The sequence below is a fragment of the Mandrillus leucophaeus genome, unplaced genomic scaffold (genome assembly GCF_000951045.1).
Source record: "Mandrillus leucophaeus isolate KB7577 unplaced genomic scaffold, Mleu.le_1.0 Scaffold512, whole genome shotgun sequence".
In the NCBI taxonomy this organism is placed as follows: Eukaryota; Metazoa; Chordata; class Mammalia; order Primates; family Cercopithecidae; genus Mandrillus; species Mandrillus leucophaeus.
This window is the reverse complement of record NW_012105498.1, coordinates 958,803-975,924: the sequence shown is the minus strand read 5'-3', so window position 1 is coordinate 975,924 and position 17,122 is coordinate 958,803. Positions and strand designations below refer to the sequence as shown.

The 17,122-nt window shown below is 37.8% G+C and overlaps 1 protein-coding gene and 1 long non-coding RNA gene across 2 annotated transcripts in view; one reads left to right on the top strand and one right to left on the bottom strand.

Annotated features, from left to right (window-relative positions):
* The window catches only part of LOC105551248, a 7,959-nt gene extending 1,767 nt beyond the window's left edge, over positions 1 to 6,192 (top strand). The window contains exon 2 of the long non-coding RNA XR_001007841.1: positions 5,840 to 6,192. This is a non-coding gene — a long non-coding RNA (uncharacterized LOC105551248). The remainder of the gene's footprint in view (positions 1 to 5,839) is intronic.
* PCF11 (PCF11 cleavage and polyadenylation factor subunit) overlaps positions 4,886 to 17,122 on the bottom strand; it is a 28,795-nt gene continuing 16,558 nt past the window's right edge. The window contains exons 10-16 of the mRNA XM_011996419.1: positions 13,306 to 13,425; positions 12,721 to 12,826; positions 9,394 to 9,577; positions 8,661 to 8,816; positions 8,177 to 8,269; positions 7,603 to 7,638; positions 4,886 to 6,014 (exon numbers count right to left, since the gene is read on the bottom strand). Of these exons, the coding sequence (XP_011851809.1) occupies positions 5,799 to 6,014; positions 7,603 to 7,638; positions 8,177 to 8,269; positions 8,661 to 8,816; positions 9,394 to 9,577; positions 12,721 to 12,826; positions 13,306 to 13,425 (911 nt within the window). The 3' untranslated portion in view covers positions 4,886 to 5,798. The remainder of the gene's footprint in view (positions 6,015 to 7,602; positions 7,639 to 8,176; positions 8,270 to 8,660; positions 8,817 to 9,393; positions 9,578 to 12,720; positions 12,827 to 13,305; positions 13,426 to 17,122) is intronic.

Genomic DNA, 17,122 nt, shown 5'->3' with positions numbered 1-17,122 from the left:
CCCCAGCAGAGGGCTGGTAGAGGGTTCCTTTTGGGGTGATGGAAATATTTTGGAACTGATTGTGGCGTTCTTGCACAACTTGAATATATTAAAACCCACTGAATAATATAAAATATATAATATAAAAATTAGCTGGGCATGGGGGCAGGCACCTGTAATCCCAGCTACTCAGGAGGCTGAGGCAGGAGACTCACTTGAACCCAGGAGACAGAGGTTGCAGTGAGCAGAGATCATGCCACCACACTCCAGTCTGGGTGACAGAGCAAGGCTCCATCTCAAAAAAAAGAAAATTCACTTGGCTAATTTTCTTGGAAAAGACGAGTTTCAAAATATTGGCTCAAGAGTCAAAAAACTTTAATAAATTGGTAATTATTAATGTCATAATCAGTCCCCAATAAGTGTCGCCAGGAACAAAGCATAGAGAAAGATGGAGTACTTCCCAACTCTGAAGCTAGCATAACCCTAACAGCTCTAACCATGGTAAAATTTCAAATTCACATTGCCCATGAACCAACTGGTTGTGAGATCTTCAAAATAACTTGCTCAGATGTATGTAGTATGATAGTCACCATAAAACTTTGTGATTGTGAATAATTAGAAATTTTAATATCTATCAGTAAAAGAATAGCTAAATTATGCTGCAGTCATCATACAAAATACTACACAGTGGTAGAAATGCAGATCTGTGTACCTTAATCTACATGGAAAGAGTTGTAAGGTATAGGCAATGAAAAATGGTGCAAAACAATACATATGTGATCTCATTAAATTTTTAATTTTTTTTTAATTTGGAGAGGGTCTATACTGAATTGTTAACCCAGTAGTCACTTTATAGACCAAGAAAGAGGGTATAGAAGACTATATTTTATACTTGCATTATTTGATTTTTAAAATGTTAATCCTAAGTAAAAATACAGAAGAAGAGAAAAACATGTGCCATCACATGAAGCAAAAAAAGATAGTTCTAAAGTGAGTGTGGGCTGGGCACAGTGACTCACGCGTGTAATCCCAACACTTTGGGAGGCTGGATTACTTGAGGTCAGGAGTTTGAGACCAGCCTAGCTGATGGGGAAACCCTGCCTCTCCTAAAAATACAAAAATGACCTGGGTTTGGTGGCGGGTGTCTGTAATCCCAGCTACTCAGGAGGCTGAGGCACGAGAATCACTTGAATTTAGGGGTCAGAGGTTGCAGTGAGCTGAGACCATGCCACTGCACTCCAGCCTGGGCAACACAGCGAGACTCTGTCTCAAAAACAATAAAGTGAGTGTAGTCCAGAAGAGATTAAGAAGCTAAGAAAAGCACACTGGTTTTAGCAAGAAGTCATTGATAATAAGTAATTTTAATTAAAAAGCTAAGATGCAATATCCAGACTGCACAGGATTTCAAGGTAAGTGTCTGACTATGGAAGAGGTTTCTTATGTGGAACAGGGTTCCGAATACATCCTGTCATCTCAGTATTCTCAAGAATTGGAACTTTTAGCGAGTAGGAAGGTATTCCAGTTAGTAAATATGACTAGTCCTCCACTTCTACCTCAGTATTTCCAAAGTGGGGTGATAAAGCAGATCATAAATCAGCTTTTTACATCTCGTGTCAGAGAAGGGAGCAGGGCCAACCCCAGGCAAAAAAAAAAAATGAAGTGGATATTGGTGACAGTCTGTACTTCTTTCTGCCTATATGCCATTTTCTCTTGTTTCCCAGTCATTCTTGTTCTCCCTTTGGTGCTCACTCCCAAATCTTCACTGGGATACTTCATGGGTACCTTTTGGCTCTTACTTAGCTACTCTTCCCCACCTGCTCAACATAATGCCCATTATCTCTGGGAGCTGACCCCATTTAGGATAAGGAAAAAACTTCCCAATTCTAAAAGAGTTCAGATCTTTCTTGATAATAGTCTTTATTTTCCATTTCTACCTCCAGTTTACCAGAGTCAGCTACATTTTTCCACCTGCAGCATGGTAGATGCTTAGAGTTTCCTGAATATTTTGTATAAACCTCCATTAGGGTACTTAGTACTGAATTGTAAGGTCAGTCGTATAAAAAATATGTATATACTAAGCTGTTATATGAGAATGTTTTAATTTTTTATATGTAATTATTTTTCTTCTCAAAGCTTATTTTTAGCTGAATTGCAATGAGATTGCTTTCTATTTTCCAAAGCATCGAAGTTGGAAATTTTCAGTGGGAAAATTAAGTAAAACCAGGAGTATATATACTTAATGAAATCTTTAGATTTTAGGAAACATATGCTATTCCTTTTATTTGTTCTCTAAAACTTCAACTCAATTTAAGAGAAAATGTTCCATCATTTCTGAGGCTTCCTTTAGTTTACTGTACTTTATGGTGAGAGATTACTAATTCTAGCTAACAGTGTTATGTATTGACTCTATTTTATCTTTGGGGATGCTGTTGATCTGATGCTGATTTCTGAATTATTTACCAGATCTGGCTGTTTGTTAGAAAAAACTATGGAGCTTCTTAAATACTAGAAGTGCCCTGGATGAGAATCAACTCAATGAGACTCTCCAAAGATTAGGAATCTCTTAATATTCACTAATTCTAAGCCAGGTGTAGTGGTATGCACGTGTAATCTAGTTACTTGGGAGGCTGAGGTGGGAGACTGGCTTGATCCCAGGAGTTCGAGGCTAGCCTGGGCAACATGGTAAGGCCCCATCTCTAAATTTTGTATTAAAATTCGTTTTAAATTCACTATAAGTAATTCTAATGCACAGCCAAATATGGGGCAGAACTGGATCACTGCCTTACCTCTGGCCTTCTACCTCAAAGAGAAAATAAGAATTGAACTCAATCCCAACTGTAAATACTAGTGGCCATCTTGGAGAACACTGGCCCACCTCCATTCCAAAGCTAATCCTTCCTGTGATTTCATTTTTTTTGCAACGTTCCTCTGGTTTTTCATATATTTGGTAGAGACGGAGTTTCACCATGTTGCCCAGGCTGGTCTTGAACTATACTCAAGCAATCTACCCACTTCATCCTCCCAAAGTGCTAGAATTACAGGCATGAGCCACTGCCCAGCCCTTCCTGTGCTATTGTTGATGCTATCTCATTACAACCTTGAGACTGGTATACTGGTTATCTCCATCTTCAACCCATTTCTCCACTGAGCTCCTCTTAACATGCTAATGCCTTTCCTATTTGTCTAACTACAATTTAATCTCTGGAGTTAAACTTCATTTAAAAAAATAGCTTTTAATATTTTGTTACCTCTCATCCACACTACCCATTGCACCAGGTGTTGGCACCCATACTCAGCTGTTCTTGGGTCAACAAAGTATTTCTCAATCTTACATATTTTCTTGACTTTATTTTGTTGACTACCTTGTCCATTGAAATTTTCTTCCCGCTCACACCTGTAATCCCAGCACTCTGGGAGACCAAGGCGGGCAGATCACTTAAGGTCAGGAGTTCAAGACCAGCCTGACCAACATGGTGAAACCCCGCCTCTACTCAAAATGCAGAACAGCCAGGCGAGGTGGTGGGCGCCTGTGATCCCAGCTACTTGGAAGGCTGAGACAGGAGAATCACTTGAACCTGGGAGGGGGAGGTTGCCGTGAGCCGAGATTGTGCCACTGCACTGATCAGCCTGAGCAACAGCAAGACTGTCTCAAAAAAAGAAAAAAAAAATTTCCCATTGCTGGTTTTCCCATTTGCTTTCTGACCTTCTCACCTACCAGTCTTTGTTCCCCTATCCTTGACCCTCTTCTCCATGTGGATACATCCATTGATACACTTTTAGGTTTGCATGTCACCTTCCTTTTAGAATGTTCCATACCTGTAAGCAGTTGATAAAAGCTATGATGGTTTCCCCACAAAAATGTACAACAGGAAGGTTTGCCTGCATTTTTGGATTCACAGACCTCAGTTCTATGGCAGTGTTCATATACTTAAGTTCAGCTGTCACCTGTGTTTACAACTCAAATCCAATGGCTACCAGTTTTCCCACTGGACCTCTCTGCATTTAGCAGTCTCTAAAATTGTATTCACTTGATTCTTAAAAAACAAAAACTTAAATGCAGATAGGATGTCACCTCTGTTTAAAATTTCTAGTTGCTGCTCTGGTCATCAGTTTAATAAAAATTCCTTAACATGACCAGGAAGGCTCTTCACTACTTACAAATAAAGGCCGGGCACGTGGCTCATGCCTGTAATCCCAGCACTCTGGGAGGCCAAGGCAGTAGGATCACTTGAGCCCAGCAATTCGAAACCGGCCTGGACTACGTAGTGAGACTCCATTTCTACTAAAAAAAAATTAAAAATAATGGTTCATCATAATATCCTATTCAAAACTGAGTTTTAACCATAAGAAGTCAACTTTTGAAAGCACAAAGTATTTCAGGCCTTTACATTTGCTGTTCATTTTCCAAAGATACCCTTCCTATCAGTATGGACTCTACTCCTGGTTATCCTCCAAGACTCAAATATCACCACATTTGTAGTATCTTCCTTAAGCCATCTTCCAGTAGTTTGGTGTGCTTATTTCTATCCTAACAATTTGGGGGTATCTTTTGAAATTGCAGAAATTGTATGGAATTAGATGAAACAAAGCCACGTTCAAATTCTAATAAAAATTTTGAAGTGAGTGGCTTAATTTCATCTGTAAACTGGGGACACCATCTACCACATAGTTATTGGATGTGAATACCAGAGAAAATACATGTAGAAAGTGCTAGTGCCTGCCACATAGTATGTGCTCAATAAAACTCAGTGTTTTATATGCTTATGTCCAATAAATGGCAGAAAAGACTAACCTGTCTCAGAGTGCCTGGCTCATAGCAAGTACCATGTTCATGTTTTAAAAAACAGATGAAAGACAACAAAAAAGTCACATTCTAAAGCTTTTCAATAAAGAAATACAAACAAAGTTTCTTCATCATTCTATTTATTACATGTATGAATATTAACATCTCATGGTGTCCATCTAAGTCAAAACCAACAAAAGAAAAAAGTTAACCATATCTCAAGCGAACATTCTTACAGATTTCCGTTACTTAAAATAGAAATATGTTCATCTGCATTAAATCATTTGACAATTTGAAAAATGTCTTCCAAAAAAAATCACCTTTAGTACTTAAATATATTTGTTAATTGTTTGATGGCATCAGTGTCCAAGTTCAAGAATAAAACTTGCTTCATTAGATATTTTCAAAAGTGAACATCTGGATGGTTCTCTATAGCTGGAGATGTGTGTGTGTGTGTATATATATATTCATATATATATATATCTGCAAATATGTCCTATTTTGTCTTTAAAATTTTCTCAAAATCTGGCTTTTCTATTTGAGAAAAGCCCTATGCTGCTCTCTCACAACCCCCTTTTGAAGGATGAAACTTCAAACTTTGCTTCTTTAATCAGTGGGAGGCTACTAGAAAAAAAATCTTATGTTGAGGTTGCTGTTCAATTCCATTTTTACCCAATAAAAAGTACAGAAACTATTTGATGGTGTGCATAAATATTACACTCCATGAATAGCAAAAATATTTTTTATTTATAATTTACAGTTGCACAGTGAAAAATCGTACATTTTTACACATACAATTTCATTTTGTTAAATTTGCACACATCTACAGAACTTTCACACAACAAGCACCTGAAACTCTGCAGGCAGTAGGAAATGCAAATACTAAAATGTATTTATTAACCAAATGATAGCTGAAGGCCCTGCCTCAGCTAGACAATTTATATAGATATGTCTATATATACATAAAAAAATTCTTCACCTTCTAGATCCAACAGCAGCTTTTTTAAAAAAGAAAAACATACCTTTCTCATTTTATTTAAACTGACTCAACTGTGTCATTTTCTGTTTTAATTTCAGAGGGTGTTGCTATGCTTTCCTCTGTACAAGCTGGTGGTGTATCAATTCGTTCTTCCTTAACTTTGGGACTTTCACAGGGTTCCTGCAATTCGTTTTTGACAATGTTCAACATAATATTCAAGGGGTTTTCAGCTGGTGTCTTGCTGGGAGATGGTGTACAATCAAATGAAGATGTCTACAAAATAAAAGGCCCTATGAGTACTGATGAAAGTTAAAAATTCTCACATTAAATGACATTTAGTTTTGTAAGACCCTTGTATGGACAAGAGAACACACAACCAAATGCAAATGAAACACCTGCCTCCCAACAAAATGTGCCATAAAGACAACCAAAAATAAAATATATATTGCACATTCAATATGTACTCAGCAGTGAGCTAAGCAGCAGCTAAGTTGGAGGACATTATACAGCCAAAAAAAGTTGATTAGACATGCTTCTACATTTTAATCTCTACATAGATGTTAAACTCATACATATATCCTGGGACTTGTTACTACCCTAATTTCAAATAGTCTGAGGATTTTTTAAATCCCCACAAACCATGATCCTCAACACTAGTCTTCTGACAACTTAAATAAACCTTCCAAAATGCCTCCAACCCATTATCTCTAAAAACCTATTTGTTCCATTACTTGGTTTTAAAAACAGCCTACAAATATGACCATTTGAACTTTTTTTTTTTTTTTTTTGAGACAGAGTCTCACTCTTGTCGTGCAGGCTGCAGTACAGTGGCATGAACTCAGCTCACTGCAACCTCCACCTCCTGGGTTCAAACAATTCTCCTGCCTCAGCCTCCCAAGTAGCTGGGACTATAGGCACCCACCATCACGCCTGGCTAATTTTTGTATTTTTAGTAAAGACAGGGTTTCACCATGTTGGCCAGGCTGGTCTCGAACTCCTGACCTCAGGTGATCCACTCGCCTCGGTCTCCCAAAGTGCTGGAATTACAGGCGTAAGCCACCACGCCCAGCCGACCATTTGAACTTTTAAGGCCAAAAATGTATCGTTTTTAGATTCCATATGTGATCATTAAATAAAGTATACCTATTTTGGCCGGGCACGATGGCTCATGCCTGTAATCCCAGCACTTTGGGAGGCCAAGTGGGGGTGGATCACTTGAGGTCAGGAGTTCAAGACCAGCCTGACTAATGTGGTGAAACCCTGTCTCTACTAAAAGTACACAATTAGCCAGGTATGGTGGTGCACGCCTGTAATCCCAGCTACTTGGGAAGCAGGGGCAGGAGAATCGCTTGAACCCAGGAGGTGAAAGTTGCAGTGAGCTGAGATCGCTCCATTGCACTCCAGCCTGCCCAATAAGAGCGACTCATGTCTCAAAACAACAAAAAGAATATACCTATTTAGATGGCTGAATAGAGATGGAAGAAAAAAAAAAGTAAATGCTACCCATAGCTCTAGAAACCTATCTCCACCATGATCCTTATCTTCACTTTTCCTCACATTTCTTTGGGCCTAGTGGACTAGTAAAAGATACCATGATTCAAGTGAATAAAATGCAAGGAATGATAAATTTCAAAATTTTAATTGTTTGCGTATCACAGAAAATGATACTCATATATGTCAATTCTGTCACTCTGGCACCAGTTTTTACTGAACAACCTAAGTGCTACATCAAAAAACAAAAACAGTTCAATATATTAAGTTTAAAGTAACAATACTGCTCTGATGCAAAAAAAAAAAAAAACCGAAAAGCAAAATTTATTAATGCAAATGAGAGCAAATACAGTAACCAAAAAGAACTTACATTTTGATAATCTTCATAACATGATGGATGATAAATCTGAAACAAAAAGAAAAAAAGTAAATATGTGCATATTCATTTCTAGTGGGCTATTCTGATACGATTTTTCTTTTTAACTTTAAACCAGAAGATAGTCTTTGGAAAGAAGACAAAAATTATTTGGTCCTAAAATGGATAAAACCAAATTTTCATCCTTATGCTTAAAGAGTCTGAAAAACTCTTGGCCCTAGTATTTAAGTATCTTTGCTTTGTTTTCAGCACAGTACAGTTTGATGATGAAACATAAATCCACAATCAAAATAGTGTGGGTGGAGAGAAAAACGACTAGATTCAGAAGACCTAGTCCTGGGTCTGTCACTGACTAATAGTGCAACCTCCTATGTAAAGTGAGTACAGAACCGGGTAACTGCTAAGATCCCTTCTAATTCAAGCATTCTATTACTAAAGTCCAATACCTTTTTTATTACGACCAAAAATCAAACAAAAAGTATTACAAACCCCCTCCTTTCAAAGTAATGTGTTAACCCAACAAAAAAATACTAATCTTAACACTTCCTTATAAAGAAATGAAAATTACCTTTCCATCTACTCTAATAGCATTTTTCAAATGCCATTCCTCCTCCTCTTCATCCCAGTATTGTTCAAATTGTTCTTGACAGATTTCACAACTCTAAAATATAATCATATAAAATGAAATTTACATAATAGGCCATATTTAACCCCATTAAGTAAAAATATACAAACATTTTGTTAAGTGGAGTAAGCAATTTATGAGCGTTCCAAACGTTTGAATAATGTCCAATATATACTATGATTCAAAATACATTTACAGGATTCTGTCAACCTTTCCAGCAAAAAGAGTAAACATTTCACTTCTTGTGGTCACTGTAGTTATGAAACTCAAAGCTAGATTATAAAAATAAAATTGAAGAGTAGAGCTTTCAAGAAGTCTTAAAATCATTAAAACAGGGATATAAATATAGTGATATGTTTATGAGTATTTACTTAAAGGAAGTGAGGGACACTCCCACTGGGAGAAAATTTAAACGTTCTTCTCTTACCTCAACTGCTCCAGCTGGTCCAGCAGGTACACTTTGGAACTCTTTTTCTTTAGCAGCCTCTTGAGTTTTGAGCACAACTTCTTCATGCACCTTTTCAAAAAACTGGCTCTTTGCCCGTTCTTCCAGATCAGCTATCTCCTCAAATTCTATCCAGTCCTTAAAAGGAGTTGATTTTCAAAAGATTATTCCATTTATTTCTAAATTTTTACTGTGTATCTTCAATATAATGCCATTTAAAAGTAGGGGTACGTTATTTTCTACATTATGCTCTAATATTATTTAAAATTATACTTTGAGACATATAACTAATGACAACATAAAACAACCAATAATTAAGATCTTTTCCAGTAACTCTATAGTTACAACTACTAATTCAAAAAAGGTAAGTTTCAAATACATTGTTTTTTACAAAAAACAGCGCCAGAGCCTTGGAATTTTAGAGCTAGAACAAGCCTGTATGCTACACTCTAATCTTAATTAAAAAATAAAAAAAATCTTCAAAACTCATTTTTTTTAAAATCTATTTATATTCTAGAGGTCAAATTTTATTCAAGAAATTTACATGTTAGAGTCCAACAATTATTAAAATTATTAAATTTTAATTATTGAATTATTAAATTATCTATTAAAATCATTAAATTTTAATAATTATTAAAATTACTAAAATTAATATACTTTTAGAATGATATAATTTAAGCCTAAAAGATACTATGGAGGCACATGGGTTACTTACTGTTAAACTGTAGTACCAACGTCTATGAGTGACTTTTCTGCTAACATCCTTTTCAGTTCTATTTTGCCGATAATGCCAGTCCAAATGATCCGCATAAACATCTGTCTGTGATGTTGTAAACCTCATTCCACAAGAGTAACACTGAATACCAGTGTACAGTCGATTTATAACACTATCATAACGTCTATTTTGAAAAAGAAATAATCTTTAGTGTTGATAATATGGCTTAATGGCCTTTAAAAGCCAATTAAAAATATTTCAGTTTTCCATATCATAACAATGGTGAAACCAAGAGCTGGCTGAAACAGTTAATACCCGAAGATCAGTATTATTCTCTAACAATGTGATTGACCTTCTTTACCTTAACTTTGGTGACTTTTGCAACATGGAGCCTGTCTTCTTATTGATAGCCCTGACCCAGTTATTTATTTCCTTTTAGCTAAAAATGAAATGATCCTGTGCTAGCTAACAAGGCAATAGTTAGCTTATTCTAGTTTGGAGTCAAGATGGACATGCAGTACAGTTAAATTTCACCTCTCTAGATCTTTGGCATTCTGAATAATTCAACTTCTCCACTCTGGTGTAACAGTGAAAAAAGTACAGAAGAAATAATACTATGGATAACTAAAGAGAAAACTTAGAAGACCACTGGGAAACAAGTTTGCCGTGGTCAGCAAATAATTAAGTTTTTTAAATTCTGGGCTCCCTATTTGGGAAGAAACAGGTATATATAGAAGACAAAGTAAGAGAACAAACAGAGCAGTTATTAACTCCAAGAAAAAAAAAAATAGTCGGTCACGGTGGCTCACACCTGAATTCCAGTACTTTGGGAGGCCAAGGCAGGAAGATCACGAGGTCAGGAGTTCAAAACCAACCTGACGAACGTGGTGAAACCCCGTCCCTACTAAAAATACAAAAATTAGCTGTGTGTGGTGGCACACGCCTGTAATCCCAGCTACTCAGGAGGCTGAGGCAGGAGAATCACTTGAATCAGGAGGCGGAGGATGCAGTGAGTCAAGATCAGGCCACTGTACTCCGGCCTGGGCGACAGAGTGAGACTCCATCTCAAAAAAAAAATGGTAGAATAAAGCAAAGAACACGGGTACTTTGTTATAGCAACAAATAAACATCTAGTCACAATATTAATACTGAATAATAAAAAATAGTCTTATAACTACATGGAGGGGAGTTAGTAGGACAGGACAAGAGTTGGCTAAATCCACCCCCTGCCCATTTTTTCGGAGACGGAGTCTAGCTCTATGGCCCAGGATGCAGTGCAGTGGCCCGATCTCAGCTCACTGAAGCCTCCGCCTCCTGGGTTCAAGCAATTCTCCCTGCCTCAGCCTCCTGAGTAGCTAGGATTACAGGTGCCCACTACCACGCCCAGCTAATTTTTGTATTTCTAGTAGAGAAAGGGTTTCACCATGTTACCATGTTGGCCAAGCTGGTCTTGCACTCCTGACCTCAGGTGATCCACCTGCCTCAGCCTCCCAAAGTGCTGAGATTACAGGCATGAGCCACCGCACCCGGCCTAAATCACTTTTGGGAAGTTAAAGAGATAGGCCGGGCGTGGTGGCTCAAGCCTGTAATCCCAGCACTTTGGGAGGCCGAGACGGGCGGATCACGAGGTCAGGAGATCAAAACCATCCTTGCTAACACGGTGAAACCCCGTCTCTACTAAAAAAATACAAAAAAAAAACTAGCCGGGCGACATGGCGGGCGCCTGTAGTCCCAGCTACTCGGGAGGCTGAGGCAGGAGAAAGGCGTGAACTGGGAAGGCGGAGCTTGCAGTGAGCTGAGATCCGGCCGCTGCACTCTAGCCTGGGCGGCAGAGCAAGACTCCGTCTCAAAAAAAAAATTAAAAAAGAAAGTTAAGAGATTATGTCCAGATGTGATAAATCAAGAAACAGAAAATTATGTATATTTTAAGAAATAGGTGGCTCAAACCTGTAATCCCAGCACTTTGGGAGGCCGAGGCGGGGAAGATCACTTGAGCCCAGGAGTTCGAGAACAGCCTGAACAACATGGTGAAACCCCATCTCTACTAAAAATACAAAAATTAGCTAGGCGTGGTCATGGGTGCCCATAATCTTAGCTACTCAGGAGGCTGAGGCAGGAGAATCACTTGAACCTGGGAGGTGGAGGTTGTAATGAGCCGAGACAGTGCCACTGCACTCCAGCAAGGGTGACAGAACAAGACTCCGTCTCAAAAAAAAAAAAAAAGAGGTAAATGCCAGAAAAAATAGTTTGAAAAGATAAACAAATAAAATGATTGCCTCTAGGGTACAGTGTTGGGTGAAGGAAAAAGGCATGCCATCTTTTATTAAAAGCTTTTATGTGCAAGTATTACTTTGAAAAAAATGATTTTACATTATAGTATCCAATTCAAATTAAAAAAATGATTTTAAGAATGAAAAACTCATTTGCTGTTTTATTTTTTATAAAGTACTCACAGGATTAATGAATTCATTCACTAGAAAAAGCTTTAAATATTTTTTATAATACAATAGAAAATTATGAAAAGATATGCACCATATGTTAACAGCTGTTATCCATAAAGTGAGAGTTGTGTTTTCTTGATTTTATTTACAGTATGTTCTAATTTTCCACAATTAACATTACTTACAAAATGAAAAATAGATTTTAATTGTAAATGCTGGACTGTGAAAATCTCATTTCTAAACCTCAAAAATGTAAGAATATCAATACAGAAACAATGATAAACAGAAAATGAAACTAAACAGGAATACATGAGTTATCAATACCTAGTATTTAAACTCCCTAAGTTTTCTGTATCACAAATTAAAAAATGAAAACTTTGAGGGGCCGGGTGCGGTGGCTCACACCTGTAATCCCCAGCACTTTGGGAGGCCAAGGCAGGTGGATCACCTGAGGTTAGGAGTTCGAGACTAGCCTGGCCAACATGGTGAAACCCTGTCTCTACTAAAAATACAAAAATTAGCCAGGTATGGTGGCACATGCCTGTAGTCCCAGGAGAATCGCTTGAACCTGGGAGGCAGAGGCTGCAGTGAGTCAAGATCACACCACTAAACACCAACCTGGGCGGCAGAGTGAGACTTTTGGGGGCGGCCTTTGGCCAAAGTACTTGTACACCAGACATATTTTAAAAGAAGATTTAAAAAAAGGCTTCCCAAAGACTATGTTATGTATATTTTACCACAGTGAAAAAAAAAAAAAAAGACTTCCTCAATGTTAAAACAGTAAAAGGGATAAGGGAAAGGGAAAGCACTAATAGTAACAATGTCCACTGTAACAGTGTTATTAAAGTCACTGCCTCTTTATCTTAAAGAAAATTAGATTACATACTGTTTCAATTCTTCAACTGTAAAATTAGTAAGATCTGGAACATCTTGATCTTCATTTTGATCTTCCTCCTCTTCAGGGGGAGGCTGAGCAGCTACTTCACTTACTTCTTCAATTAAGAAGAGACACACAAATTTCTTAATACCATTCTCCATATATTCTTATAGAGAAATCTACCTAATCTATTCAGTGCTTCTGATCTCAAGTTTACTGGCCAAGGAACCTAATACAATTTTTTATTTTGATATGTGATGTTAACTCTGTTCTCTTAAAAGTCATCTATAATAAAAGTCATTTATTTCATCAATATTCAAAATCTTTTCAAAAGTTAAATTAACATAAAATTACTGGTAAAAAGCCTGCACATTAGGTATGTTAGTTAACTGAAAAATATGTCCACTATAAGATAGTTCAATCTTAGGAAATCTAAAAGAATTTCATTATAAACCAAAAATCAAAACTAAAAGGTATACCTACGAATTCAATTATTGTAAGGACCTTTATCATAACTTATATCATTATATTATATCATACATTTCAAAAACTTAATGAAGCTTTGTGTACATTTAAGTATAAAATCACACTTACGTGTTGTAGCTGAATCAGGTTGGGACAATTTGAGAATTCCTGTTTTTAGCAATTTTGAAAACAATTCATTTACATCCACTTGACTGAGATGATTATCAGGATACGCCTTAGGGAGTGCTCCTAACAGAAAAAAAAAAAAGAAAAAGAAAAAAAACCACTCTTAAAGTGAATGTAGAACTTAAAGATGCAAATTATACTAAGCATTTTTCAAAGTTTTCTTCAAGATGTCCTGCCAACAGTAAATTTGACAAAACCTTATTAATTAGTTTAATTTCAAAAGTCCCTAAGATTATCCTTTTAATTTAGGTCTACAAGTCAGCACGACTTGAGAATATATTCCTTTTTCCTTTTTTCATTTTTTATTATATTTTTAAGTTCCAGGGTACATGTGCACAACGTGCAGGTTTGTTACATAGGTATACATGTGCCATGTTGATTTGCTGCACCCATCAACTCGTCATTTACATTAGGTATTTCTCCTACTGCTATCCGTCCCCCAGCTCGCCACTCCTCGACTGGTCCCGGTGTGTGATATTCCCTGCCCTGTGTCCAAGTGTTCTCATTGTTCAATTCCCGCCTGCAAGTGAGAACATGCAGTGTTTGGTTTTCTGTCCTTGTGATAGTTTGCTTAGAATGATGGTTTCCAGCTTCATCCATATCCCTGCAAAGGACATGAACTCATCCTTTTTTATGGCTGCAAAGTATTCCATGGTGTATATGTGCCACACTTTCTTAATCCAGTCTATCATTGATGGACATTTGGGTTGGTTCCAAGTCTTTGCTATTGTGAATAGTGCTGCAATAAACACACATGTGCATGTATCTTTATAGTAGCATGATTTATAATCCTATGGGTATATAACCAGTAATAGGATTGCTGGGTCAAATGGTATTTCTAGTTATAGATGCTTGAGGAATCGCCACACTGGACTTGAGAATATATTCTAAAACAAATGCTGAGAACAGTGAAAACAATGACCCTTTATGCTCCCTTCTCCCATGCAATGCAGCACCACCCCATCTCCAACTTTCCACCTTTCTAATTCTCTCTTCCTCATCTTCTAAGTATACTGGAAAAGGTAGTTTTATATAGATGAAATAGTTTATCACCTCTTAGCACTAAGCCTAAGTGGAAGTACTCCTGACCTCAATGCTCCCTGACATAACAGAAGAACTGAAACAGGGAGATCAATCAAATGGCTCAGAGTATACCTGCTCCTATGACCTTTGCTAAAAAGTATACTGCCCTTGCAAAGCAGCTCAGGCTATTGCTGAAAAGGTGTCATGGTTACTAAAGCTTCAATAACTTGAATAAATTAGATAAGCCTAACAATCTTGTTTTGCTAGATGAGGAATCCTCATTGGTGAGGAATCATTCCAGTCCCATATTTTTCCAAGCACTATTCTAATAATTGTGATTCTTTGTGTGCGTGTGTGTGTTTTGAGATGGAGTCTCGCTCTGTCGCCCAGGCTGAAGTGCAGAGTGCTCGGCTCACTGCAAGCTCCACCTCCTGGGTTCACGCCATTCTCCTGCCTCAGCCTCCTGTGTAGCTGGACTACAGGTGCCCGCCACCACGCCTGGCTAATTTCTTTTTGTATTTTTAATAGAGACGGGATTTCACAGTGTTAACCAGGATGGTCTCGACCTCCTGACCTCGTGATCTGCCTGCCTCGGCCTCCCAAAGTGCTGGGATTACAGGTGTGAGGCACCGCGCCCAACCATAATTGTGATTCTTTAACTCAACTATGAAAACAATACTTTAGGCCAGGTGCAGTGGCTCACAGCTACTCGGGAGGCTGAGGCACGAGAATCATTTGAAACCGGGAGGCGGAGGTTGCAGTGAGCCAAGATCTCACCACTGTACTCCAGCCTGGACAACAGAGCGAGAAGACCCTGTCTCAAAAAAAGAGAAAACAATATTTTAATGTATTTGTATGTCACTGTGATGCATCTCACTACACCTAAAGTTCTGAACCACTAAAAATTCCTCTTAATGGCAAAAATTCAATTTGCATCCACATACACATAATCCCTACCTTTAGACACTGTATACTCTACACTTACTCTACTGCCTTATATATAGTAAGCTAATTAATGTCTGTTCAAACTAAATGTCTGAATACATGAATGAATAGATCAACTTCAATAGTTAATCAATTACAGTAACATTTAGCTCACTAGTTTAACCTTTACTTTCCATTAAATCTAAGATGCATAATTAGCTATTCACATGTCTGAGGGTAGGCAAGTCTAGTAACCAAGCGCATAAACTGTGGAACCAGACTCCTGGGATTTTAACCAGAAATTCCACTTTCTAGTTGTATGACATAATCAAGTTCCTTGTCTATGCCTCAGTTTCCCATGCCGGTACAAAGGGTAATAATAGTTCCTACCTAAGTACCAATCCTAAGATTGTTATGAGGTTAAATGAATTAATATTTTTAAGGAACTGAGGTGTTTAGCATTATTATGTGGTTTTTGTTAAACCAAAAAAAAAAAAAAATCAGTAGCCTTTCTATACTATAAAGCTCTTTGAGGTCAAGTGTGGTGGCTCCCAATACTTTGGGAGGCTGAGGTAGGAGGACTGCTTGAGCTCAGGAGTTTGACACCAGCCTGGGCTACATAGTGAGCACCCTCTTTAAAAATAAATAAATAAATAAATAAATATTTTTAAAAAACTTTAAAAATAAAGCTCTTTGAAGGATGAACCTTATTAAATTCATCCTAGCATACAGCAGATGATTAATATATGTCTGAATGAATAAATGAACATGGGTATATTTCCTACTAGAAAAGGGATGTTTACACTTTCCAGTTAGAGAAGGAACCTTGAGAGAAGCTAAATATAGCACACTGAAAACTGCTGACACCTCTTGTAAGAGTAAGAAGAACTTGAAGAACGAAGACACACCTAATGTCCCATTCAATACATCCAAACGAGGGGAATAATTGTGATTTCCTCTGTGACACTGCTATGCCCTGTACACATACACATAGAACCCAAGGTTGTAAAAGCAAAACAAGGCTGTGCACAGTGGTTCATGCCTGTAGTCCCAGCACTTTGGGAGTCAAGGCAGGTGGATCACCTGAGGTCAGGATTCAAGCCACCCTGACCAATATGGTGAAACCCTGTCTCTGTTAAAAATACAAAAATTAGCCAGGTGTAGTGGCATGCACCTGTAGTCCCAGCTACTGGGGAGGAGGTTGCAGTGAGCTGAGATCGTGCCATTGCACTCCAGCCTGGGTAAGAGAGCAAGACTCGTCTCAAAAAAAAAAAAAAAAGAAACAAGAAAATTTGTGGATTCTGTAGAGCATCTCATGCCACTAACGCCAATATAACAAATCCTCTGCTCAAAACAAAAACTGAATTCTAAAGGAAAATACATTAACATAATACTTGACAAGTTACAAAGTACTTTTGCATATACTGTACCATTCGATTCTCTAAAAAAAATAAAAAATAAAAAAACTGATACTACCATATCCTGCTTTTTTTTTGGTTTTTTTTTTTTTTTTTTGAGACAGAGTCTCACTCTGTTGCCAGGCTTAAGTGCAGTGGCATGATCTCAGCTCACTGCAACCTCCACCTCCTGCGTTCAAGTGATTCTCCTGCCTCAGCCTCCTGAGTAGCTGGGACTACAGGGGCCTACCACCACACCCAGCTAATTTTTGTATTTTTAGTGGAGACAGGGTTTCACCACATTGGCCAGGATGGTCTCCATCTCTTGACCTTGTGATCCACCCGCCTCAGCCTCCCAAAGTGCTGGGATTACAGGCATGAGCCACCATGCCCGGCCCATATCCTGTTCACAGAGG